This window comes from Mustela lutreola, chromosome 13, assembly GCF_030435805.1.
Source record: "Mustela lutreola isolate mMusLut2 chromosome 13, mMusLut2.pri, whole genome shotgun sequence".
In the NCBI taxonomy this organism is placed as follows: domain Eukaryota; kingdom Metazoa; phylum Chordata; class Mammalia; order Carnivora; family Mustelidae; genus Mustela; species Mustela lutreola.
Window position 1 is genome coordinate 747,322 of NC_081302.1, and position 23,162 is coordinate 770,483.

The window sequence follows — 23,162 nt, forward strand, 5'->3', positions numbered from 1 at the left end:
GAGCAACTGCAGGATACGGTCCCACCATGGGGACTCGGGACGGGCGGACAGCGACAGGAAGGACCTCCGTCACCTGCAAGGCCTGGGGCAGGGCAGGGAGCAGACGTGTCCAAGCGCTGTGAGTACCCACGCGTCCCTGCCACGCGGCTATGTCCTCCACATGTGCCGTCCCTAAGCTCTGCCCTGAGAAGTCCCCCGAGGACAAGCCAGACTCACAGTAACGTAACCCAAGAGAGGGCGGATGCCCTTCCAGCTGCCCACAGCGGCCGTCCTGGGCGGTGGGAGGACGGGTGGCCGTCGCGGTCCTCTGGGCGCCCGGCTGGAGTCCCCGCGGCTTTCCCAACAAACACTAGTGCAGGCTGACCTGGGCCGAAAGCACGGGCGGCGGCGGACCCGCTCGGGGCGCTCCTCCCGAGGGGACACCGGGCCAGCCGGTGCCGACCCGCCGACCCTGCCGAGAGACCCCGCTGCTGCCCGTCGGGCGAGGACCGGAACCGGCCGAAGGGCCACAGAAACCGCGCCCAGGTCCGCGCCGGGTGACCGCGCCGCACAGGCCGGCGACGGGCGCGGGACACCGCACCGGGGACGCCCGCAGCGTCCCGCGCGACCTGGGAGCGGCGCCGTCCCCCGCAGGGCGGTCACTCCCGACGCCCTCCCGGGGGGCAGGCCCGCGGCGGCTCCTGCGGGACGCACGTCCTCGCGGGTCCAGGGCCTGGCTCTCGCCGACGGCGCACCCCACGGCGGCCCGCCCGGCGCAGGCCGCGTCCCCCCGCGCGCTCCCGCGGCCGGCCGTGTCCCGCGCGGGACTCACCTGGTAGAGCTCCTCCAGGTTGTAGCGGATGGACGTGCGGCTCTGGATGGCCCTGACGGCCTCGTGCAGCTGCTGCCACGTGTCCCGCGTGTAGTTGTCGGGCAGCCGCGGTCTGTCTGCGAACGGAGGGCCGCGTCAGCCCCGCTGCGGGGACCCGCGCCGTCCGGGGACCCTGCGCCGTCCGGGACCCTGTGCGGTCCGGGACCCTGCGCCGTCCGGGGATCCTGCGCCGTCGGGGACCCTGTGCGGTCCGGGGACCCTGCGCCGTCCGGGACCCTGTGCGGTCCGGGGACCCTGCGCCGTCGGGGGACCCTGCGCCGTCCGGGACCCTGTGCCGTTCGGGGACCCGCGCCGTCCGGGGCGCTCGGCGGGGCGGGCGCGGGCTGACGCGGCCAGAGCTGTCCCCGCGGGCGTCGGCGGCGCCGGTCTCCGGCGCAGGGGCAGCGGGGCAGCGGCTCCCGACCCGGCCGCGGGGCCCACGACGGACACTTCCGGCGGCCGCGGATCCCGCCCCGCGTCGCCCCCCGCCCCGGACCGCGCCGTCCCCGCCCCGACCCCCGCCGCCCCGGCCCGGCACTTCCGGCGGCCGCGGGCCCTGACCCCTCCCGGGGACCCCGCTCGCCGCGGCCGGTCCTTCCGGCGGCCGGAGCCCCCGCCCCGGTCCCCCCGGGACCCCGCCCCCCCGGGACCCTGCCGCCCCCCGACCCCGCCGCCCCGGCCCGGCACTTCCGGCGCCCCCCGCGCCCGGCCGCCCGCCCCGCACCCACCTCGGAAATTCTTGATGACGAGCTTCTTGGAGCCGCCGCCGCCCGGCTTGGCGGCCACGAGGGACGCGGGCTTCGTGAGGCCGTTGGTGTGTCCGACGAGCGCCGACAGCGCGGCCTTCCCGGGGGCCTCGTCGGCCATGGCGGCGGCCGGGAAGCAGCGCGCGCCCCGCCCCGTCCCGCCTCCCCGGCCGCGCGGGCGGGCGGGCCTCGCGTCAGCGCCGCCCCGGCCGCCCAACCGCCGCCCCGCCGGCCCGGCGCGACCCCGGCCCCGGCCCGACCCCGACGCCGCCCCGGGCCGCCGCGCTGCGAGGGGCGCCGGCAACAGTCGAGCGGGGGGCGGCGGCGGCGGGGCGCCGGCCCGGTCGGGGGTCGGGGCGAAGGGCGAGCCGAGCTCCGGAGAGGCGCGAACGGGGCGTCCCCGCGGAGGGGCGGCGGCGAGTCGCAGCGCAGGGCCCGGCCGTCCTCAGCCTGGGCGCGCCGCCATGCCGGCCCCGCGCGCACGCTCCGGCGCGCTCCTTCCGCCCGGAACCCGCGTGCGGGGAAGGCGGGGCGGGAGGCACGCGGGAAGGGACGGACCTCGAGCCGGAAGTGCGGCCGCCGCGGCCGGACGCGCGGCCCCGCCCATTTCCGGCGGAGGGAGCGGCCATGGCGCACATCACCATCAACCAGTACCTGCAGCAGGTAGCGGCGCGGGCGGCGAGCGGGCGGCGGCGCTGCGGGGCGTGCGGGGGCGCGCACGCCGGCGCGGGTCTGCGGGTCCGCGGGCGGCGGCTGGACACGGTCCGACGGGCCGGGCGCCCGCCAGGAACGTCCTTGCGGCCCGCGGGCCCCGAGCTCCGCCGCGATCCCGAGCTCCGTCCTTCGGCGCCGGCCGGGGGCTTCGCGGTGTCGTCCGGGCGCGGAGCCTCCGCGCGACCGGCGGGTCCTTCACGCCCGCCGCGGGGCCTCGGCCGGGGCCGCCCGCGGTCAGCGCCGTGGGCGGAACCCGCGGGCCGTTCCCGGGACGTGCGTCCGAGCGCGCACAGCGTTGGCCGTGCCCGTCCGGGTCCTGCGCGCGGCTCGATGACACCGGCGACTCCTGGCGGGGTCCGTGGGTCAGAAGCGGCAGGGCCCTCCGGGAGGCGCCCCTCGGCGCCGAGCGCGTGACGGAGGGACGGAGGCCGCCCTCCTCTGCGACGGCCGCACGGCAGGCAGGACGGGGTCAGCAGCCGCGGCCGGCCTCAGGGTGCCCGGAGCTCGGACACAGGACCGGGCTCCCCGCGCGGGTCAGCGTCCGCGAGCGCGGCCCCAGTACGCGTCTTCAGTTCCCAGGGACTGCACGTCGCACGGCCTGGTGGCCCACGGGAGACCATTCGGATTGCGGACGTGAGGAAGGGACTGATCGCGACTCCGCACGGCCCCGGCGCGATCTGTCGGATCCTGTGCGGGAAACAGGGTTGTGGTCTCTGCCAGTCGACTGTGTGTTTCCCTCGGGGCAGCCCCGAGTGCCTGACGACTGTCCCGTATACCCCATGGGGAAGGGCTGCGGGCTGTCAGCGCCGGCCCGGCCCGGGCTAGACCTCTGCCGCCGGGGCTCCTGTGTTCTCAGAGGAGTCTCGTTGGACGAAGCAGCCGGGTGCCGAGCAGTGAGCACTAGGGCTTGTTGAACGCTCACTGAGAACCAGCCGCGGCCGCGCACCGGAGCTCGTCGTTAGCACTTGTAGGAGCTGGGTCTGCCGCAAGCCCGTTTTACAGAGAAGGTTCAGTGGCTTTCCACTGTCCCTTCAGACCAGGAGATCAGGCCTTACACATGCCCTTAACAGGGAGCTCATTGCCTCTGTTAGCCTAAATCTCAGCCTCCGTGTCCTGCCCTCGTCAGGACCTTCCAGAGTGCACGGTGTTGTCACAGGGGCCTCTCGGTTGGGGCACATTCCTTCTTCCACACTTCACAGCCCCTCAGCCAGCAGCTCCCTGTGGACACGTTGTAGGTCCTTCATTGCCGTTCTCTGTGATCACGTCCCCATAGCCGTCAGGGAAGGGGTTTGGTTTTACTCTCCCTTTAAATTTCTGAGTTCTCTTGTTTCTTGGATGCAGGCAGAACGCATGCATTCCTGGGTCAGAGACCAAGGGTCTGTAGCTCAGCTCAGTGCAGCTGGCCTTGAGGGGTCAGCCTGCTAGTTCCCTGGGATCCAGTGGGCCCACAAGGGTGCCTGTACCTGCATTCAAGAGAGAAACCCAGCATTTGGGGAATCAACATATTTAGTAGTAGGTGAGCAAGCCTGCTTTTTACTTGGGGTTAGGGATGGGGGGAGGGCACTGCTTCATTTCTCAAAGTTACAAACAGCCTGAACAGTGGCCCAAGTGAAGGGGCTAGCAGTCAGAGCCTTGTGGGGCCAGAACCAGTTTGAGAGGCCCAAGGAGGGCGGCCCTTCCTAATGGCTGGCAGAGGCCGGGATGTCCAAGCTCGGCGCTTCAGCACGCCTCCGGTTTTGTCTCTGTGTGGAGAGGACGGGTTGAATTAACATGTCCCCAAGTATTCTGCTTTTAGAAATTACATTGAGGAAGAGATTAGTTTGCATGTTCTGTCGGCCCTTGAACGATGTGGGGGTTGGAGGTGCTGACACCCCGTGCCGTTGAAAATGGATATAACTTTCGGCTCACCAAAAACTTAACTGGGAGTGCACTGTTGACTGATGACATAAACGGTCACTTAACTTGCTCCTTGTGCTGTGTTCTGCACTCTGTTCTTACAACTGAGGAGGCTAGAGAAAAGGAAACGTTATTGAGAAACTCATAAGGAGGCGGAGATGCACCTGTAGCACTCTGCCGTGGAAAGGCCAGGCCAGACCTGCCGGTCGGGGTCCACCGGGCTGCCGCACAGCCGGAGCTGCTCTGCTCCGGTCTCCCCGGGCGCTGCGCTGTTCGTGCCTTCACCTCGTTCTCGTGGGACTGAGGCTCTTGTGCTCTCCAGCTGGGGGGCCCTCAGCATAGCCGAGAGCCGTAGCATCAGTGTCCTCGGCTGGTGCACTCGGACTTCGCCTCCGCCACGGTGCTGTCCCAAGCTCTCTGTCACCTGTGGGTCCAGCCGGCTTACACTGTCACCTACAGGTCTGATCCGCTCACACTCCGAGCCAGGTGGTCTTGCTGGTCAGTCTCGCATCCGGAAGAGTCCTCCAGCCAGTTTCCGGGAGTGGATTTAGACCGTGACATTTGACGTTTCTAAAATGTCCCAGGCAGTGGACTCGTGGCTGTGCCACCGTCCACCGTTGAGTCCCGGAAGTCGGTTTGGGCGAACCGGGCCAGTGTAGGCCTCTTGCAGCGTCAGGAAGCTCGCCCTGATGCCCCTACCTGCCACTCCAGCGCCCAGGACCCTTCTCCTGTCGTATGGCTTCACGACTGAGAGCCCGTGAACATCCCGCCCCACACCCTTTCAGAAGTGCTTTCGTCCGTGGTCTTCCCAGCTGGGTTATTGGGTGCGTGTTCGCCAGGCGGTGGCTCTCGCTCCGTGTGTTAGTTGCTATTTCATCTGTTAAAAATGCTTTTCCCTGTGCTGCTTTTTTTTTTTTTTTTAAAGATTTTATTTATCTGACAGACAGAGATCACAAGTAGGCAGAGAGGCAGACAGAGAGAGAGGAGGAAGCAGGCTCCCTGGTGAGCAGAGAGCCCGATGTGGGGTTCGATCCCAGGACCCTGGGATCTTGACCTCAGCCGAAGGCAGAGGCTTTAACCCACTGAACCACCCAGCGCCCCACCTGTGCTTCTTTTTAAAAGAATCATAGATTGTTGTTAATTATTGTTAGTGCCAAGTTATAATCCAGAACCAATACAAGGTTACTCTTATTTTTTTCGAAGCTCAATTTATCCCAGATTTGGCCACTGAGAGCTCCTTCAGACTGGTTTCTGGGGCCTTTTGACACGTCTGTGTCCTTTTCTGAGATCTGCTTTGCTTTCCCGCACGGTAGTACCCGGGCCGAGCTCATAGGCTCGTCCTGTCCCAGCACCGGACCAGTCCTTTCTCCAGGGAGCTCTCGCTGCTCCTTGTGGGAGTGGCGTTTCGGAAATGAATCTGGTGCTGGCTATGCTCGTTGCCCCTGCTGGGGGCTGGGGAGGGGGCATTACTTCAAGGCCTTGTTAGCAGATGGAACTGGTCAATGTATTTTTTTAAGCATTTTTAAAAAATGCTTAAGGACACACGAGCATGAGCTGGTGGGGAGCAGAGCGAGAAGGGGAAGCAGACTCCGTCCGTATGTTTAAGCAGTTACATGTTCTGGGGGCACCCACCAGGCTCAGTTGGTGGAGTGTGCGACTCCGGATCCCGGGGTTCTGAGTTCAAGCCTTATGGTGGGTGTAGAGATTACTTTTTTTAAAAGAGAAACTGGCAAGCTCCAAGGGTAGGTGGCTTCCCCTCCCTGCAGCCTCCGTCCACCAGCTTATGCCAGGAGGCACGAGGTGATGAGCAGCCGTCTGATCCTGTGAGTGCTCGGAGCACCCGGGAGCTGGAGCAGTTTCTGTGGCTGTGTTTGCCCCACGTAGGGTTACCGGGCTGGGGGGAGCGCAGGCACGGGCCGACCCAGCCGCTTGCCACCGGCAGTGTTGGGGGAGCTCCAGTCGCTCTCTGTTGTGGGCCGTGACCTACAGCTCCTTGTGGCTGAGAGGTGAGGGGAGCGCCTGGCCCGGGTGTGCCGTCCGCCCCTTCTCCGTGTCATCCTGGCCCAGAGCCTCCTGTGGGCCTCAGACGGATGCGATCCCAGGGCCGCTGGATCACGCTTCCTTGCCCGTTCGGATTTCTGTGTTCTCGTTTGGTGAATAAAATCTTCACACCTCGTTAGGTTTCATAACTCCAGAGGTGTGCCGCAGCACAGGCTGCCGGGACAGAGATGTGGAAGAGCCCCCGGCCCCCAGCCGCACCGCACGGGCCCAGGGCCGGCGTCTCTACCCAGGCTCACGTGCTGTCTGCAGTTGCTCTGTCCCCGCAGATCAAGTTGGGACTTTGGGTTTGTCTGTTTGTTTTGTTTTGGGTTTTGTGTGTGTGTGTGTGTGTGTGTGTGTGTGTGTGTGTGTTTATTTTTGCTTAACAATAAGCACCTTGAGGACACTGGCACACCTTCACCAGTGGGGCTGTCTCCTGCTCGCGACAGCCAGGTGACCCGGGGTGCGACCACGACACCATTTGTTCAGCTGCTGCCTCCCCCGTTGCCGCTGAGGAGCAGAAAGTGGCTTTTAAGTTCTTTTTTTCCCCATAAGTTTTATAGATGAATTTTCAAGTGTCCCTACGACTGAGTAAAACTAAAATGACAGGCCTCCGTTAATAAGCAGTGGCTTATCCTGCCTGTTGGCTGTTTCTGACGCTGTCACCTGTCTCTTGGCCTCTGAAACAGGTCATTTTGGAACATTGCCCTGTTGGCTGCTGCCAAGAGCCCAGCTCGCTCCATGTTGTTGCTCTGGCTCCTCCAGAATCAGGAAGATGGATTTTCTCTTCCTTTTTCCTTTTTTTTTTTTCTTTTAAGATTTTATTTCTTTATTCGACAGAGACAGTGAGAGAAAGAGCACAAGCAGGGGAAGCAGGAGAGCGAGAAGCAGGCTCCCTGCCAAGCAGGGAGCCCGATGTGGGGCTCCATCCCAGGACCCCGGCATCATGACCTGAGCCGAAGGCAGAGGCTTAGCCGACTAGGCCCCCCAGGCACCCTGGGAGGATGGATTTTCGAGGCGTCTGACGTGTTGTTCTGCGGGGGCAAGGCGCTTTGTTTTCCACTCCACTTACCTCTTTTCAAATGTTCCAGGTCTACGAAGCCATCGACAGCAGGGACGGGGCGTCCTGTGCAGAGCTGGTGTCCTTCAGGCACCCTCACGTCGCCAACCCACGGCTTCAGGTGAGCAGATAGGCCGCGCTCATGGGCGCGTCTGAAGCAAAGCTCGGAGTTCGAGTCAGGAGGAGGTGAATACTGCTGCCTGTTGAAATTTTAAGTTCATTGTCGGTGTTTGGAATTCCAGTCCCTTTTCTGAGCACACACAGGCTGAGGTGCGCGGCCCGTGCTCTGCGGTCAGCTCCTACGCGACCCTCTGAGCCTCAGAGACATGCGGAGTGTAGCAAGGTCATCCAAGGTCCTCCAGCACACGGGACCAGGCTGTGCCCAGGCCTGTCTGTCCCCAAAGCCCACCGAGGTGTCCTGTTAGAGGTAAATCATTCATGGGGCAGGTTCACGTCTGCTCGTTCCTGTGCTGTCTGTGCCACGGACGCCTAGCCGCCTGGGTTGGCAGACATCTATGCCTGCAGAGCCAGTGGTGTTTACCATCTGGCCTTTTGCAGAAAGCGTTTGCCAAACCCTGCTCTAAACTGTAAGTGTCCTTGATTTAACAGATAAATGCCATGCCAGCCCCGTCTCCCGTAGAAAGTGTTCTTGGCCTTTTGGGAAGTCCCCTTTCCTCCTTCGTTCCCACTGGAATCCTGGACTGTGGACCTGGGGGCACTTTTCCTTCTGAAAGACGTAGGAGCTCCGTGTATTGGCTCAGTGTACAGGCCGCACCGCCGACCAGAGCAGCCAGTTTGTGGAGTAGAAGCAGCTCTTAACATGGAGCGTTCCTGGGTGGCCGTCCTGTGTGACAGTGTTGAAAACCATTGCTCTAAGGGGCCCGCTGGCCAGACGCTCCTCGGCCGGCGGCCTGTGCCTCCACCATGGGCAGATCTCGGGTCACCCTTTGTGATCCAAGGCCCGTCCCCGTGCCCCTCGAGGCCGCTTTCCACTCACTGCTGGCCGTGGTCTGCCTTGGCTGCACCGCCGGGGATGGTGGGACGGGGGGTTTCGCTGCTGCCGCTCCCTTGCCGCGTTCACGCACGCGGGCATGCGTGTGGGCTTACCGCATCGGCCTCGCGGACCCCTTCCGTTCTCTGTGCTGCGTGACCCCCGTGGCTCTCGTCTGACCCCAAATCTGGCCATCGAGAGGGAAGAGGACCTTGGAAATGAATGTCGGCTAGCCTGGCCTAGAGCGCAGAGCCAGTGGCTCTGTCCCCAGGAGGTGAGGAGGGGACTCTCACTCCCGCCGCCTTCCCCACCTGGCAGCACCCAGGAGCCGCTTCACCACACGTCTTCCCTGGCCGTCTGCTAGACATGGCAGTCTCCACAGAAGTGCCCTGAGTATCTCTTGGACTGCGGTGGGCACGGCTGGTGTGTTTGTGGAGTGCCCGCCGCCATGTCACAGGCCGTGGGCGACACGTGCGTGAGAGCACAAGGGCCAGTGTGCCTGCTGCTCCCTTCACTGTAAGGGCCGTGCCCGCTGCCCGCTTCGCTCTTTGGAGACAGCCGTGGTTCAGTCTCTGCACCATGCCTTCTTTGGCTGCCTTTTAATTTTATTTTTGTCATTTTTCTACTTACCATTTAGATGGCCTCTCCAGAAGAGAAGTGTCAGCAGGTTTTGGAACCCCCTTATGACGAAATGTTTGCTGCTCATTTAAGGTAACCCCCCCCCCCCCAGGAGGAAGAAAAAGCTAATCCGGAAATTGCTGATTCATTGAGGGATTTCACTGGACCTCGTCTTGGGCTTAGGGACACCTGGGTGGCTCAGTCAGTTGAGTCTCTGACTCTTGGTTTTGGCTCAGGTCAGGATCTCAGGGTCATGAAATCGAGCCCCACGGCGGGCTCTGCGGTCAGGCCGGCGTCTGCTTGAGGTCCCCCCTCCCTCCCTTTCTGCCTGTCCCCACTCACACAAACACACTTTCTTTCTAAAATAAATAAAAACTAACAACACACACACATACCATCTTAGACTTGAAACAATGGATGGTTTGCTTTGAGAAGAAAAGTGCGTTTGTTTTTGGGGGGAGGTTGGTACTATTTTTTTATTTAAATTCGGTTTTGTTAACATACGGCACAATGTTAGTTTCCGAGGAAGGGGCCGGTGACTCATCAGCCTCACATAACACCCAGTGCTCACCGCATCCCGCGCCCCCCTCACTGCCCGGCCCCCAGTCACCCCGTCCCGCACCCCCCTCCCCTCCAACAACCCTCAGTTTGTTTCCTGGAGTTAAGAATTTCTTATGGTTTGTCTCCCTCTCTCATTTCATCTTATTTTAAGAAAAGTGTATTTTTAATTTTCACTTTGCTAAAGCCTATGAAAATTTTCTGAAGCTTAAAGTACTTTACATTTTTTTTAAAGATTTTATTTTTTTGGCAGAGAGAGTACACACGGGGCAGAGGGAGAAGCAGACTCCCCACTGAGCAGGGAGCCCAACACAGGGGACGCCATCCCAGGACCCTGGGATCAAAGGCAGACGCTCAACTGTCTGAGCCACCCAGACATCCCTAAAGCACTTGAAATTTTTAATAAACTTTCTTTCATTTCAAAGATCACGTAGGTTTTAAAACATAAATAGTGGTCTTGCGGGTCTTGCGTAATTATATCACGCTCCTCAGGTTGGCGGCATAGCAGTCCTGTGTTCCGGGGTGGGGCTGGTGGTGGCTCACCACTGACATGTTTTCCACGATGCCTGTGTTTTCACCTCTTTGCCTTGACGCGGACGGGACGAGCACTGGGCAGAGCACACGGAATACTAGCTTTCCAGTGACATCTTGTGTCTGCTGTGTTCCCTTTTGGAGGGTGGGCTGGACAAAGCCGGCTGGCTGTCCCGAAGCATGAGACATTGGGCCGCCCTCCTGCCCGTGCACCCACAGGGCTTTGTTTTCCAGAGAAGTCGGGGTGCCGCTGGGCTCCTGGTAGATTGAGGCCGCCCGCTCTTTCCTGGCTCTGTGCGGTGTGTGTTGAGGCTCTAGATGTGCCAAACGGAAGCCAGAGGGCCGTGCTCTGCCATGACCAGGGCCTGGCGCTGAGAACCTGCTGCCAGGCCCCAGAGCGTCACATGGGTTTTCTCCTGCCCCAGCCCCTTTCAGTTCAAATCTCACCAGTCTGCTGCTTTTCCTCCTCCCGGTTCCCGTGGCCTGGGGCAGGAGGAGCAGCACGATGGCGCACCCCGGGTCAGGGGGGGGGGGGCACTTGGGGCTCACTTGAGGGTCCTGCTGTCTGTGTCCTCACCCTGGGACGTTGCCTTCGCAGATGCACCTACGCAGTGGGGAACCACGATTTCATCGAGGCGTATAAATGCCAGACTGTCATCGTGCAATATCTTTGTCGTTTGGGTTGTATTTATATATCTCAGTTATATTTGCGGTTTAAGTTCTGGAGACATTGGGCCACTTTCATTCATACCTTTAACTAGAAAGGAATTGGAAGTAACTTTGGGAGAGAAACTCGTTTCTCTGTTTATTTCACTCAGGTGCTTAAATGTATCCTGGGCCTTAAGACTGTCATCTAGTTATCAGTACAAGGACAAAGAACGCGGGTGACAGTTAAGGGTTTTACTTGCCTTTCTGTAAATCGTCATGTTTCCTTTAAAGTATTAAGTATAGCCACAGGAACTAGTTAGTTCCTTTGGCAAAATATGAGAACGGCATACTCCAGGCCTGGAGGTCAGGAGTGGACGCCGCACACCATCCCTGAGGTGTGGTCACGGAAGACCTTCAGCCAGCCAGTGTCTGGTTTCAGTCATTTAAGTCGTATCTTCTAGTTAAGGCCTCAGTCAGTGAAATGTTGATGTCTGGATTTTTAGTTTGCTTGTTTTTTAACTTTCTTTAAACATACAAAGGAGAGAGTTGGTTAGTAACTAGCTTAGTTTCCTTTGAATTTAAGAATTCCGTAATCAAGGAAATAAAACTTTATATTGCAGAACCTAAAGCCTATTAGATATGTGATTATCTAGATTTAGGAGAACCCAAAGAAAGGTTTGAAGTCGTCAGTTAAGATGGTGTTAACAATAATCTCTTACTTCGGAGAGCAGGTGAAAGTGAATACACTTACTGTCTTAACACCTAATGACGTTCAGGTATTTGTAGCTTGTAGGTCATTTCTTCCAGGACTTGGTTCTGTGATATGTAATCGTTTAAACTTAAAATGTAGAATCCTTCATGTCTCGTACTGTCGTGGTAGCGTCGCCTTAGATTCCGTACGTGGTGACTTCCTTAACACAGTACGTCGTTCCTGCGCGCGTTTCAAGCCCACAAAGAAGAAAACTGGTGAGTACGGACGGACGTAACGGAACTGGCAAACGGCAGGTTTGGTTTTTTTGGGTTTTTTTCCTTTCAGCAGAAGCTTTTTAAAACCTTAAATAAATGTGTTGTGTTTTCCGTGTGGATATTTAACGTCCCGTGTCGACGGAGGCTAGTGCCAGCGTGGGTGGTGGCGTGGCCAGGGTCAGCGGACATGTTAGCTGCGCCCTGGCAGTTTGCAGGTTTCCCGTAAATGTGGGGCCTTGTCTTTGTCTCAGACCTTCCAGACCCCGAAAGCTTTGTCAGTTGTCAATTCGGAACTGACTTCTGATTTTAACTCGGATAAAAGGGTGGGTGAGCACAGCTCCGTGACCGGAGGGAGCACGGGGGCGGGTTATTCCACGTCCTTGACAAAGTGCTAGTGTGACGACCCTTAACCGTAGGTAAATACTGAAGGCGCGTGTCCACGAAAGTAACAAGGCTCGTGAATACCTTTTACTGAAAAACAAAATCAAATACCTTCTTTAAGTGAAGACTTCTCTCACGTAAAACCAGTTCCAGCTAAATTAAAAAAAAAAAAATCCTTTCATGACATTCCGTCTGTTAGGATTTCTGGGTCCCATTAGAAGGTCTTAACTGACCTCATGCTTTAATGGGGCTGCTTGGAGAGTGGTTGAAGGGACAGGGAAGGTGCTCCGTGTGAAGCGGTGCCGTCTGGGGCTGAGGACCCCGCATGCACCAGGATCTCAGCCTCTGGGCGGGGGTCCAGGGCAGTGGGTGAGGAGCACCCCAGTGTCTGTGTTGGTCCGGACGCCCCGGGGCCGCAGCCTGCCCTGACAGGAGGTGAGGAAGGCAGCAGCCGCCGCCAGATTCCCAGAGGCATGGTGGCCCCCTGTGGGTGGACGGGAGCGGCGGGTGTCGGGAACGGGCCCTTGGACCCAATGGTCTCTTCCCACGTGCTTTCTGCCCCGCAGGGCCCTGCCTGTCATGTATGCTGTCGCGCTTGACCTCCGGGTGTTTGCCAACAACGTGAGTTCAGTTCTTGTCACTGTTTTAAAACTCAAACTCCGCTTCTGTCTGTTGTTCAATTTCATGTCATTCTTCAGTTTTGCGGGTTAGGGTGTGGGTTAGCACATACCTGGTATAGTGTGCAAGGGCAGGAGGTCGCTGGACCGGACTAATGCTTCTGTCCGGGTTGGTGGGTTTTCACGTTGTGGGCATAGAGGGAGTTTTCCTGTGTGTGTCCCCGGGGGCAAGGCAGTCGCGCCAGCAGCTCCACACTCTCCTCCACTGCTGAGATAGAGCCGGCCCCGTCTTGAAGACTCCCCCCGCCGTGGGTGCCAGGGGCGGCCGGGCGTCTCGCTGCTGTGAGGAGGTCAAGACGGGGTCTTATGGGTGGGTTTGCCCTTGGGGGTCAGCGTAAGTAGGCTTTGGAGCAGCAGTACTGAACTAACATGGCTTTTTGGTTTTACAAACTACAATTTTCCGTTCTGAACAAGGTGGAGAGGGTACCATTCTCCTTCCCATCCCGGTGGAATTCTGAGGCCAGCACGGCTTGCAGAGCAGCAGGGGGTGGGTCTCCTGCATCTCCTTCCTGCCTCCTGTCCTGCACGGGGTCCAAGAGGATCCCGGAAGATCCAGAAAGACGGACAGGCAGAGACGAAGAGGCCCCAGGGAGAGCAGGAGGGGCGGGCAGCCCAAGAGGACAGACCTCTGCCGCAGCCCCGCAGCCCCGCAGCTGCCGGTCCCCAGCCCTCCAGCAAGGCCCTCGGGGAGCCAGACCAGCCCAGCCGGCAGCAGCTCCCCACTGCCTCGGTGTCTGCTGCTGATGTGAGACGACCAGGGTCCACGTGACCTCAAGCCCGACTGTCACTCACAGAGAGTCTCAGCCCATGAGGAGAGATGATCCCCAAACACCGGATGGTGGCATTCCCTGACCAGCGGGCACCCTGGCCACCAGAAACAAGCCTCAGGGAGAGTCATGAACACGCTTGAAACAAATGAAAACACAGATGATCTCACAGAGAATGGAAGACCTAAGGAACTGTGATGGAAACGTCTAGAACCAAGAAATACAACCTAAACACAGATTATCGAGGCTCCACAGAACTTTGATCATACGTCTGTGTATCTACCTCACTAAACATTTTTAACTGGGATTTAAAAAAAAATACTCATCTAAAATAGTGAGCTTTTTATGTCGGGACATCAACATTTTTTTTTTAAATTTTATTTATTTATTTGACAGAGATCACAAGTAGGCAGAGAGGCAGGCAGAGAGAGAGGGGGAAGCAGGCTCCCCGCTGAGCAGAGAGCCCGACGCGGGACTCGATCCCAGGACCCTGAGATCATGACCTGAGCCGAAGGCAGCGACCTAACCCACCAAGCCACCCAGGCGCCCCGGGACATCAACATTTTAAGTAAAAAATAATTACGTTTTCCAAGTGAACAAAATGTGCTGAGAAGCTGGCGGGATTTTACATTTTAATCTTACAGAAGCTGCTCGAGCCCGTGTGTTCCACAGGCACGGTGCTGGGCGTGTGGTTCTGCTTGAATGCGTGGAGACGGCCTGGCTCACGCAGGTGTCGCTGGGAAGGAGAAGACAGTCGGGCGCTGTCCGAAGCTCCGAGTGTAGTTGCTGAGGGGTAGTTGGGTGCGGCCTTGGAAGTGTCGCACTGAGCGTCTGCTGTCGCGGTGGAATCCACTAGCGTGTCCGTGGATGGACCATGTGCTCCCGTGTGGTCCGGTGGCGTCAGACGTTCATCATCTGGAGGGTTTGGGTTCACCGAGTTATAGAGATGCTCGACGTGTGGACGTGATTCATTGTGCAAAAAAATGCCAAACCAGATCTCCGTTTGTTAATGTCTCCAGTGACCTCATCTGAAAGGTTTTGGAGTAATGAGATGCTGCCAAGTTCACGGTGACTGATTCAAGTGATCCGAAATTCTGTTGGTTTGGTTTTTTTTGAGAACACAGAGGTCGTGGGCCGCAAACCCTGTCAGTTGTGTGCTTGGGACGGGCGGGAATATTTCATTCACCGTCCAGCACACGGCTCTGCAGATGCCCTCGCCTGGCCCGCCGGCTCTTCCGTCAGTCGCCGGTTCCGCACTCGCCGGCTGCGCCAGCAGCCTCCTGCGCGCCCTCCTGCAGGGAACCGCGCTGTCATTTTGTCACAAGGAACGTTAGGTAGTTTCTGTCCGGGAACCGAGACTCCGTATTTCCTGTGTCGTCAGGGCAGTTTGAAGGGAACTTAGGGGTTGGCTGCAGGGCCGCACGGGGTGACGTCGTGGACAGTGTTGCCGCTGCACTTTGGTGTCGCTGGAAAGGCCCTGCACGGTCACCAGCCGCCATGCTCGCGTTGTCGGTGCGGGCAACGCTGCCGTGAAGAGATAAATACCGGCGGTCGGCGGGGCCGGGAAGTAGTTTTGACCGCGCAGGTCACCTGCATGTGTGTCGACGGCTCCCGAGGGCTCGTGGACCGTGCTCGGAGGGCCTGTGTTGGGTGGTGGGCGGGAGCCAGCGGGTCGCCAGGCCCTGGGAGGCCCGCGGTGCATGTGGGAAGTGTGTGTCCGAGGTGTGGACCGGCTGTAGGGCAGGACGTGAGGCCATCAGGAGGGGCTCCGGGAGTGGCGCAGAGCCCCACGCCCCAGACCTGGCGACGGGCTGGCCTCCTGGCGGGTGCGGTTGACGACAGTCGATTTGTGTGCGGGTCGGATCGCGGCCGGTGTCTCCCGTTTTTCAGCGCAGTAGCACCGGCCGGAGGGGCTCCCCGAAGCTGGGGCTTCAGCCCGGGGGGTCGCCAGCTTTGCTCCTCGCGGCGGCCGCGTCCTTCCCACCAGGGAGTCGAGAGGAAGTTAACGGTGTCTGTCGTCCCATCAGGCGGACCAGCAGCTGGTGAAGAAGGGGAAGAGCAAGGTCGGGGACATGCTGGAGAAGGCGGCCGAGCTGCTCATGAGCTGCTTCCGCGTCTGCGCCAGCGACACGTGAGTACGGCTCCGGGCTCCCCCCGCGCGCACCGCGGTCGTTCGCACGGGCTTAGCTGGCCGGCGGCTGTGTCCGCGAGCTGAGGGAGAGGCCGCGTGCGGCGTGTGCCGGCACGGCGTTTCTGGAGACTCTGGCTCCGGCGCCGTCTGGCCCGAGCCCCGTGATCTGGGAACGTGCTCTGGCGGCTTGTGCTGCGGGCGGCTCTGCGGACGCGCCGTTCTCCCGCTGTGCTGACTGGCTCTTCCTCCTGTGTGCGAGATGGAGGGTTCCAGACAGACTGCTTTTCCGGCGGCGGCCCGTGCCCCCGGTGTGGCTCACGCTCTCACCTCTGGCCACGCCGTTGTCTCACCGTGTCTCCCGCCGTGGGACCCCGTCCTGCCCTGAGCTAGAGCGGCTCGATCTCTGCGCTGTTTTGTTAGGTCCTCCAAGGGCGATTTTACGTCCGTTCTTCCCTCCGTTTCGTCCGCATTCTGTCTCGGAGACGCCAGACGCGCGATTGTTAGACTGAGTGGCCTGCCGTGGATGCTGGGACCCTGTGTCCCCCTTCCAAGCCGTACATGTGTGTCGTGGGCTAACTGGCTTTCTCGATGTGACACCCAAAACACAGTGACCTAAGGAAGAATAGATAAACCAGACTTACCAAAGTAGAAACTCGTGTTTTAAAGCGTGTCCAGCGAGGGGAAAACAACCATAGAATGGGGAGAACGCTTGCCCACAGCGTAGCGGACGATAACCTGTGTCCAGAATGCATGGAGACACGCCGTCCAGCTTACGTGGGGCACAGCCTGGACAGACATTCCCCCAGAGAAGGTAGACCCGCCAGCAGACGCTCGGCACCCTCAGCCAGCGAGGAGCTGCGAGTGAGAACCGCAGTGGGCCGCCCTTCCCGCCCAGCACCCCTGGGCTGCGGCGGGTGGGGGTGGGCACCCTGGCTTTGCAGAGCAGCAGGCAGGGCCTCAGAGAGACCCCTCGAGGTTGCCTCCTGAGTGTTTCCAGCAGAGTTCGGTCTCCGGTGTTAGTGTTTGTGTGTTTTCTGTTGTCTCGGTGTGGATTGGAGGTCACAGCGCTAGTGAGTGACAAGAGTCCTCTAGGAGCATCTGTCACGGAACGGGACTGCGGTTCTAAATGCTGATTGCAGGCTTACCCCGAGTGTTCTGCTGTGGGAGGACCGTAGGGACAGCCGGAGGACAGATTTCAGTGTCCTGACTAGCGAGCAGCCTGTGGTTCCGTACCGACATGTGTGTTTCCTGTGTGCTGGGATTTCGAGTGTGTGGGTGGCCTGCCTTGGCCCCCGCTCCCGGCCCCGCATGAGGGTGTGCGGGCTGCGCCCGAGAAGAGCCATGGCCAGGAGCGGATACGCGGCAGACTCCGCTGCGCGCTGTTTCCAACGTCGCGTCATGGGGACCCTCGGGCATGTGGCGTGCAGACAGACTTTCACAGGGACACGTGCGCCCCTGCCCTGTGCACCATCGGCATTTACTGTGCGTGCCGCCTGCCGTCCGTCCACGCGTCGTTCCTTCTGTGCGTCGAGCAGGTTTCTGTCTTCTCGGCGCCCCAGAGGGTGACACGTCCGCCAGTGGCTCCCCTCAGCGCCGCAGCTTCCCCTCTGTAGTTTGAGGTAAAACTTACCGCACTGATTCACACGGACCTTGACTGTGTTTGGACAAGTGTGTGCTCGTGTGCGACCCCTGCCGAGGCTGAGGACGGGGTCACCACGCCGTGCCCCTCCCGGGCGGGCCGTCAACACGGTTCCAGTCTCCCGTTGGTGGCACGTGCGCTCGGCCCCGCTCCGCGTTGTCGTGAGTTTCCGCGGGTGATCTTGTCCCCACGTCAGCAAGCGCACGTCCCCCCGAGAGTGTGCTCCGCGGTGTCGTCGTCACTGCGGTCGGGCCTCTGCTCTCGGCTGGTTCGGTTTCACAGGCGCGACCCGAGCCGTGGGCTTCTGGCTCACGGTGTTGGTTCTGTCTGGGCGTGTGTGTGTGTGTGTGTGTGTGTGTGTGTGTCCCCTAAAACGCTCATTTCCCGCGTAACTGGAAGAAGCCGCTCCCCACAGGCGGGCCGGCATCGAGGACTCCAAGAAGTGGGGCATGCTGTTCCTGGTGAACCAGCTGTTCAAGATCTACTTCAAGGTGGGGCTGCGGGGCCCCTTCCTCCTGCCTGTCTCCCCGGGTGCCCTCTCCGGGCTGGCCTCCATGGCCTCGCCGGGTCGAGACCCTCACCTGGCCGCCTCGAGCCAAGGGCTGAGCGCCTGCGAGGGGCAGGGACTGTCGCGAGGGTGTGTGCGTGGTCCCGTGGTCCCGCAAGGGGAGCTGCACCTCCCGGGGAGAGCCTGGCGCCAGCGTCCCAAGCCGGTGCCCACTGGGGGGCCTGGACTGTCCCGTGGGGGGTGTCGCCCTGTGGGGGGTGTCGCTGTACGACTGGTACAGAGCAGGTGGCGGCGGGCGGGCGCGGGCGGACGGGTCAGGAGGTCCTCGTGGCGCGGCGCGTGCTCACGTGTCTCTCGGGAAACGGCCCGTCCCGTGTTGCTGAGCCGCCGCGGGGGCCGCTGCAGATCAACAAGCTGCACCTGTGCCGGCCGCTCATCCGCGCCATCGACAGCTCAAACCTCAAGGACGACTACAGCACGGCGCAGAGGGTGACGTTCAGGTACTACGTCGGGCGCAAGGCCATGTTCGACAGTGACTTCAAGCAAGGTGAGTTGGCGGCCGCTGCTGCCCGTTCTCAAGACCCTGGGACCTGAGCCGTGTCCGAGAGCTCTCATGAGCTCTTGGCAGGACTGAAGGGGGCGACCGGGGTGCCGTCCCGCTGTCCCGCGTGTGTGCGGGCCTGTTTGTCCAAAGTGCAAGAAGATCCATGCTGGGCCTCTGGCATCCCGGCCGGGGTCGTGGTTACCGTGGCAACGTGCTCGTGGGAGGTGACTCGGCACTACCGTTCTCTGGAGCGGGCGTGATGGTCCTTGGTACTGTGCCTTCGTGGGGGCCCGGCATCCGGGACGGGGAGCCCACGGCTGCGCCACCAGCGTCTGCGTCAGACACCCCAGGGTCCGCCAGGGCGGAGGGTCGCCGCGCAGCATGGGGCTCGGGCACTGCCCGACCGAGCGGCGCTTTCCAGAAACCACGGCCCTGGGCGTGTCTGTGCTGACCTGTCGAGGAGAACGCAAGCCGCGGTGGTTCTGTACGGTTTCCCCTGCCGTCCGCGGACCAGACTTTGTAAAGGCTCGTCCCACGGGTAAAGCTGCTGTGCACACGTGAGGCCCGGGCCTGGAACGGCTTCCCTCTCCGTGTCTTCCAGCCGTGAGCGCTGCACAGCGGGGGTGGCCGCGCGGCTGCGGGGCGGGCCTGGGTCTCTCCTCCGTGGGCTCGTGCTGACCAACCTCCTTTCCTCCACCCGCGGCTTCTGAACAAGGCCGTCCTCGGCGGTTCTCTTGTCCTTTTCTTTTTCCCCTTAAAACAGGGAGTCTGAGAATAGAAGCCTTCAAGTTCTTTTGAGGATTCTGAAGGTGTTGATAATGTTTTTCCTCCGAAGATTCCTTGAGTCGGATTTTTGAGTATCTAGCACAGCGGCCCAGCGAGAAGGACCGGCCGCTCCCGTGGGAGTGGATGGTTCCTGAGACCGCGGGTGCCGGGTGCGTCGGCGGGACGCAGTGCGGGCGGGGGTGAGCGCGCGGCCTGCCTTGTGTCCGCAGCCGAGGAGTACCTCTCCTTCGCCTTCGAGCACTGCCACCGTGCGAGTCAGAAGAACAAGAGGATGATTCTGATATATTTGCTTCCGGTCAAAATGCTGCTGGTGAGTGACTTCACGCCGCTCCCTCGGCCCCCAGTGCTCCCCGCAGGGCCCACAGGTGGTGCGTGGTCACCGCGCAAGCACACCCAGAAGCAGACGGGGAGCTGCTCGGGGGTGGCCCGAACCGCCCAGCCCCGCGATAGGCACTTTCTCCTCAGAGCATCTGCCTCAGAAGACTGGCGTGTGTGAGATGACATAGTGCGTGCTCTTTTGCTCCTAAAGCTCTGAATTAGTAAAAACGGATTAAACGAGAAAGAAACATGTCTTGCCAGCCTGTGCGTAGGTCAGGCTATCTCATCTAGTCCCCAGAGGGAATTTAATACTGGAAATGACAAGCAACCAGCCAGTTAGTTGACTGAAATTGCCTCAAAGTGAGAGAGCTTTCTTTGCTCCCACTTAAAATTTTTTAAAAATTACCTAAGCTGTACACACATGCGGCCCGAACCCGTACGGCGCAGGGCCCCTTGTCACGGAGAAGTCACAGGCGGTGCCCCCTCCCCGCACCCGACCCTGCTTCCCAGAAGTGGCCGGTGTCAGTGGCTCAGCCGATCCTTCGGGACGGCGTTTCCGAGTTCCCGGCCCTTAACCGGCCCGCCTCCTGCCAACGCTTGCCCTTGGAGACGAGCCGTGAGGGCGTGAGGGCCTCGGGGCCGGGTGCCCCCAGGGCTCTGGCTGCCAGACCCACGTTGTCTTAGCTGCTTCCGAAGAAATAGGTTTTTAAGACGTGACTCCTCGATGGGGGTTTTGTGGCCGGTAATCCTGTTCCAAGCGAAAGGCTCTTACGCTGGGTAGCGGGCGCTCTGTCTCAGGGTCACATGCCGACCATCGAGCTGTTGAGGAAGTACCGTCTCATGCAGTTCGCCGAAGTGACCAAAGCCGTCAGGTATCGTGGCCTTTTCGCCAGACGCCTCCCACGTGTCGCGCGAGGGCTCGTCCTGGGCTCTGCGTTCCTGAGCGCGTGCGCGTCTCTCCCCACGCAGCGAAGGCAACCTCCTGCTGCTGAACGAGGCGCTGACGAAGCACGAGACCTTCTTCATCCGCTGCGGCATCTTCCTCATCCTTGAGAAGCTGAAGATCATCACCTACAGGAATCTTTTCAAGAAAGTGTAAGCCGAGTGCTTCCTCCTCAGTGTGTCTGAGTTCTTGGGGCGACTCACCCGCCGCACCGGGAAGGTCGATGACCGCCCCCCCGAGCTGGCGTCTGCGCCCGTGTGGATGAGGCCCCAGGCCTGCCTCAAGCTTGTGCACATGCAGTCAGACCTCCATGCACCGACCACCCCACGGGCATGCGCGCTGGCCTCAGGTGTCCCGCGTTCTGTCCCCACGAGTAGGACAGGGGCTGTCTCCTTGATTCTTATCGACTCAGCCGGTCCACTCCCCTGTTTGTCAGAAAGTTGAATTCTGGGGTGCCCAGGTAGCTCAGTAAGTTAAGCCTCTGCCTTCAGCTCAGGTCATGATCTCAGGGTCCTGGGATCGAGCCCCACATCGGGCTCTCTGCTCGGCAGGGAGCCTGCTTCTCCCTCTGCGTCTGCCTGCCTCTCTGCCTGCCTGTGCTCGCTCGCTCTGACAAAAAAAAGAAAAAGAAAAAGAAAGTTGAGTTCTGCATCGCCCCTTTCCCAGCCGTGGGCAGTGTGTCCAGAACAGCGAGGGCCACACGTCCTCAGATCCACAGGGTGCGGCTCGTGGCAAGGGGCGTCCTGATCGCAGGGATGTCGGACTGGGGGGTAGGGTTAGGGTCTTGGACTCTGAGATGAATGTGGGCGGGGGTAGACACATCCACACTGCAGTCCTGTTCTCCCTTGTGACTCAGGACACTGTCTCGGCCTTCAGAGTGCTCGCGTCCCGTCCGCAACCCGGTGGCCCTGTTCTTGTCCCTCCCAGGTACCTGCTGCTCAGAACACACCAGTTGTCTTTGGACGCCTTCCTGGTCGCCTTGAAGTTCATGCAGGTGGAGGACGTGGACATCGACGAGGTCCAGTGCATCCTGGCCAACCTGATCTACATGGTGAGAGGCCCCTCCCCGGCCGGCGGGGCTGCCTCTGGAGCCTCTCCTGTAGGGGCCTGAAAGCCACGGTGTTCGTCTGTCACGTTTGGGGCAGACCGCCGACGTGCGGGGCCCAGGTGGGGGTGCGCCGGCACGTTTGTCGTGACCCTGGCCCCTCTCTCCCCAGGGCCACATCAAAGGCTACATATCACACCAGCACCAGAAGCTGGTCGTTAGCAAGCAGAACCCGTTCCCTCCGCTGTCCACAGTGTGTTGACGGGGCATGTGGCCCGAGGACAGGCAAGCCGGGTCTCGTCTGGCTGTATCCTTGTGTGTGGACTCCGTCCCGGGCCACCACGGTGTTGTCTGCGGCCGTGCTCTCCGGGGCTCGCTGGCTGCACACGATGCCTTGAAACCTCCGTGAGGGCCTGCGGACAGCCCGAGCTGCCTCTGGAGAAAACGAGGGTGCGGCCGTTCCCTCTGGAGCGGGGGATGCGTCTGTGAGGGGCTCTCGGGCTCACCAGTTGTAAAGGTGTCTTTGTCAGCCTTTGTTGTAACTTTTTCTATAAAACGTCACCATGAGTTTATAAAGTTGGCATATTCTTTATTTTGTCTTAACATACAGCATTTTTATATGTTAAATCAGAATGTTTTACAGAATTAAAGTGTTTCACTTGAGGCTGCTTCTTTCAAAATGAATTTACTTCGACGGTTTCCAGTTTTCTCAGAGCACGTGCGTTTCCCTGTTTGTGCAGAACTTACTGAAGAAGGAAGCACCCTGGGCTGGTCCAGCCTCGCAGCCTCGTCAGGGCTGGGAGCTGCTCCTCCCGGGTGCAGAGAAGCTGCTCTGGGCCGTGGGTTCCTGCCCCGTGCGGGCTGAGCTCCGCTTGGTGGTGCTTCCCGACAGGCCATCCCCGGGCATGCTGGCAGGACGCCGGCATCCGCATGTGCTCGCGCGTCTATGCTGTGCTCAGGGCTCGCGGGGAGGTGACCCCGAGCTTGGGCTCCCCTCTCCAGTCCAGGGAGGCCTCACCTGCCGCAGCTTCCGCCTCCTCACAGCCTGGAGCAGGTTTCCAGAGCAAGTGTCCCAAAGGGACCAGCCCACCTCCTGCATCGTACACAGTGTCATCTCTGCCCCAGGCACGTCCAGACTCCAGCTGAGGGACGTCCACGCCCTGGAGGGCATGTGTAGGGCCTGTGCCGTGGATTTCTGGCCTCCGGGCTTTCGGCCTCTGGAACCACCGCTCCCTGGCCAGCTGCCAGAGCAGCATGGCCAGCGTGGCCACCGGGCAGGCAGAGTCACCACGTGTTTTCCGCATGAGGGAGGGTGAGCTGGTGCTGCTGCCCAAGGACACTCCACAGCCTGGTGTGCACTGGGGTTCCCACGGCCACGGGTGCTCCTCGGAGCCGTGAGCAGCGCCCCCAGGAGTGCACAGTTGACTGTTACTGCTGCGGAGGAGACAGACCTCGGTTCCGCGCCTCTGTTTGGTCTTGGCCAGTGTGTTTGGTGGCGCGCCTCGGGGGTGTGAACACAGAGCCCTGGGCCCTGTGGCTGCTCTGTGGGGGAGCGGGCCTCACCTCTGCGTGATGGGAGGCGGTCTGGCCCTGGTGATGGTCCCCTGTTCTTGAGCTGTATGGGACTGGTGTCTTGAACCCTGCCAGTAAGTTCTGCAAGAGAGGAGGGCGGGGCTGTGGTTCACGGGCAGGGCTCATGGCTGCAGGCCACACCGGCGGCCCCCGGGGTCTGTCTGGAGCCGGACTTGCCATGGGAGTGGGGCCGCGTGCTCCCCGCGCGAGCCCAGGGCTGCCCCTTCCTGGCT

The 23,162-nt window shown here is 60.6% G+C and overlaps 2 protein-coding genes across 3 annotated transcripts in view; one reads left to right on the forward strand and one right to left on the reverse strand.

Annotated features, from left to right (window-relative positions):
- The window catches only part of CUL4A (cullin 4A), a 42,793-nt gene extending 40,775 nt beyond the window's left edge, over positions 1-2,018 (reverse strand). The window contains exons 1-2 of the mRNA XM_059144659.1: positions 1,579-2,018; positions 812-927 (exon numbers count right to left, since the gene is read on the reverse strand). Coding sequence (XP_059000642.1) covers positions 812-927; positions 1,579-1,717 — 255 coding nt within the window. The 5' untranslated portion in view covers positions 1,718-2,018. The remainder of the gene's footprint in view (positions 1-811; positions 928-1,578) is intronic.
- A 101-nt stretch (positions 2,019-2,119) lies between these two features.
- On the forward strand, positions 2,120-22,020 carry PCID2 (PCI domain containing 2). 2 transcript variants are annotated; one of them, XM_059144660.1, is made up of 14 exons: positions 2,120-2,259; positions 7,338-7,427; positions 8,935-9,008; positions 10,603-10,668; positions 11,577-11,618; positions 12,566-12,620; positions 15,471-15,574; positions 17,629-17,704; positions 18,127-18,268; positions 19,261-19,361; positions 20,168-20,241; positions 20,339-20,464; positions 21,240-21,363; positions 21,530-22,020. In XM_059144660.1, exons 1-14 carry the CDS (start codon positions 2,224-2,226, stop codon positions 21,617-21,619), a joined length of 1,200 nt encoding a protein of 399 aa, XP_059000643.1. In that variant the 5' UTR covers positions 2,120-2,223; the 3' UTR covers positions 21,620-22,020. The 2 variants fall into 2 exon arrangements, with proteins under 2 accessions (XP_059000643.1, XP_059000644.1); XM_059144661.1 differs by lacking the exons at positions 2,120-2,259; positions 7,338-7,427; positions 8,935-9,008; ... (1 more) ...; positions 11,577-11,618; positions 12,566-12,620 and adding an exon at positions 14,616-14,777.
- Positions 22,021-23,162: the final 1,142 nt, after the last annotated feature.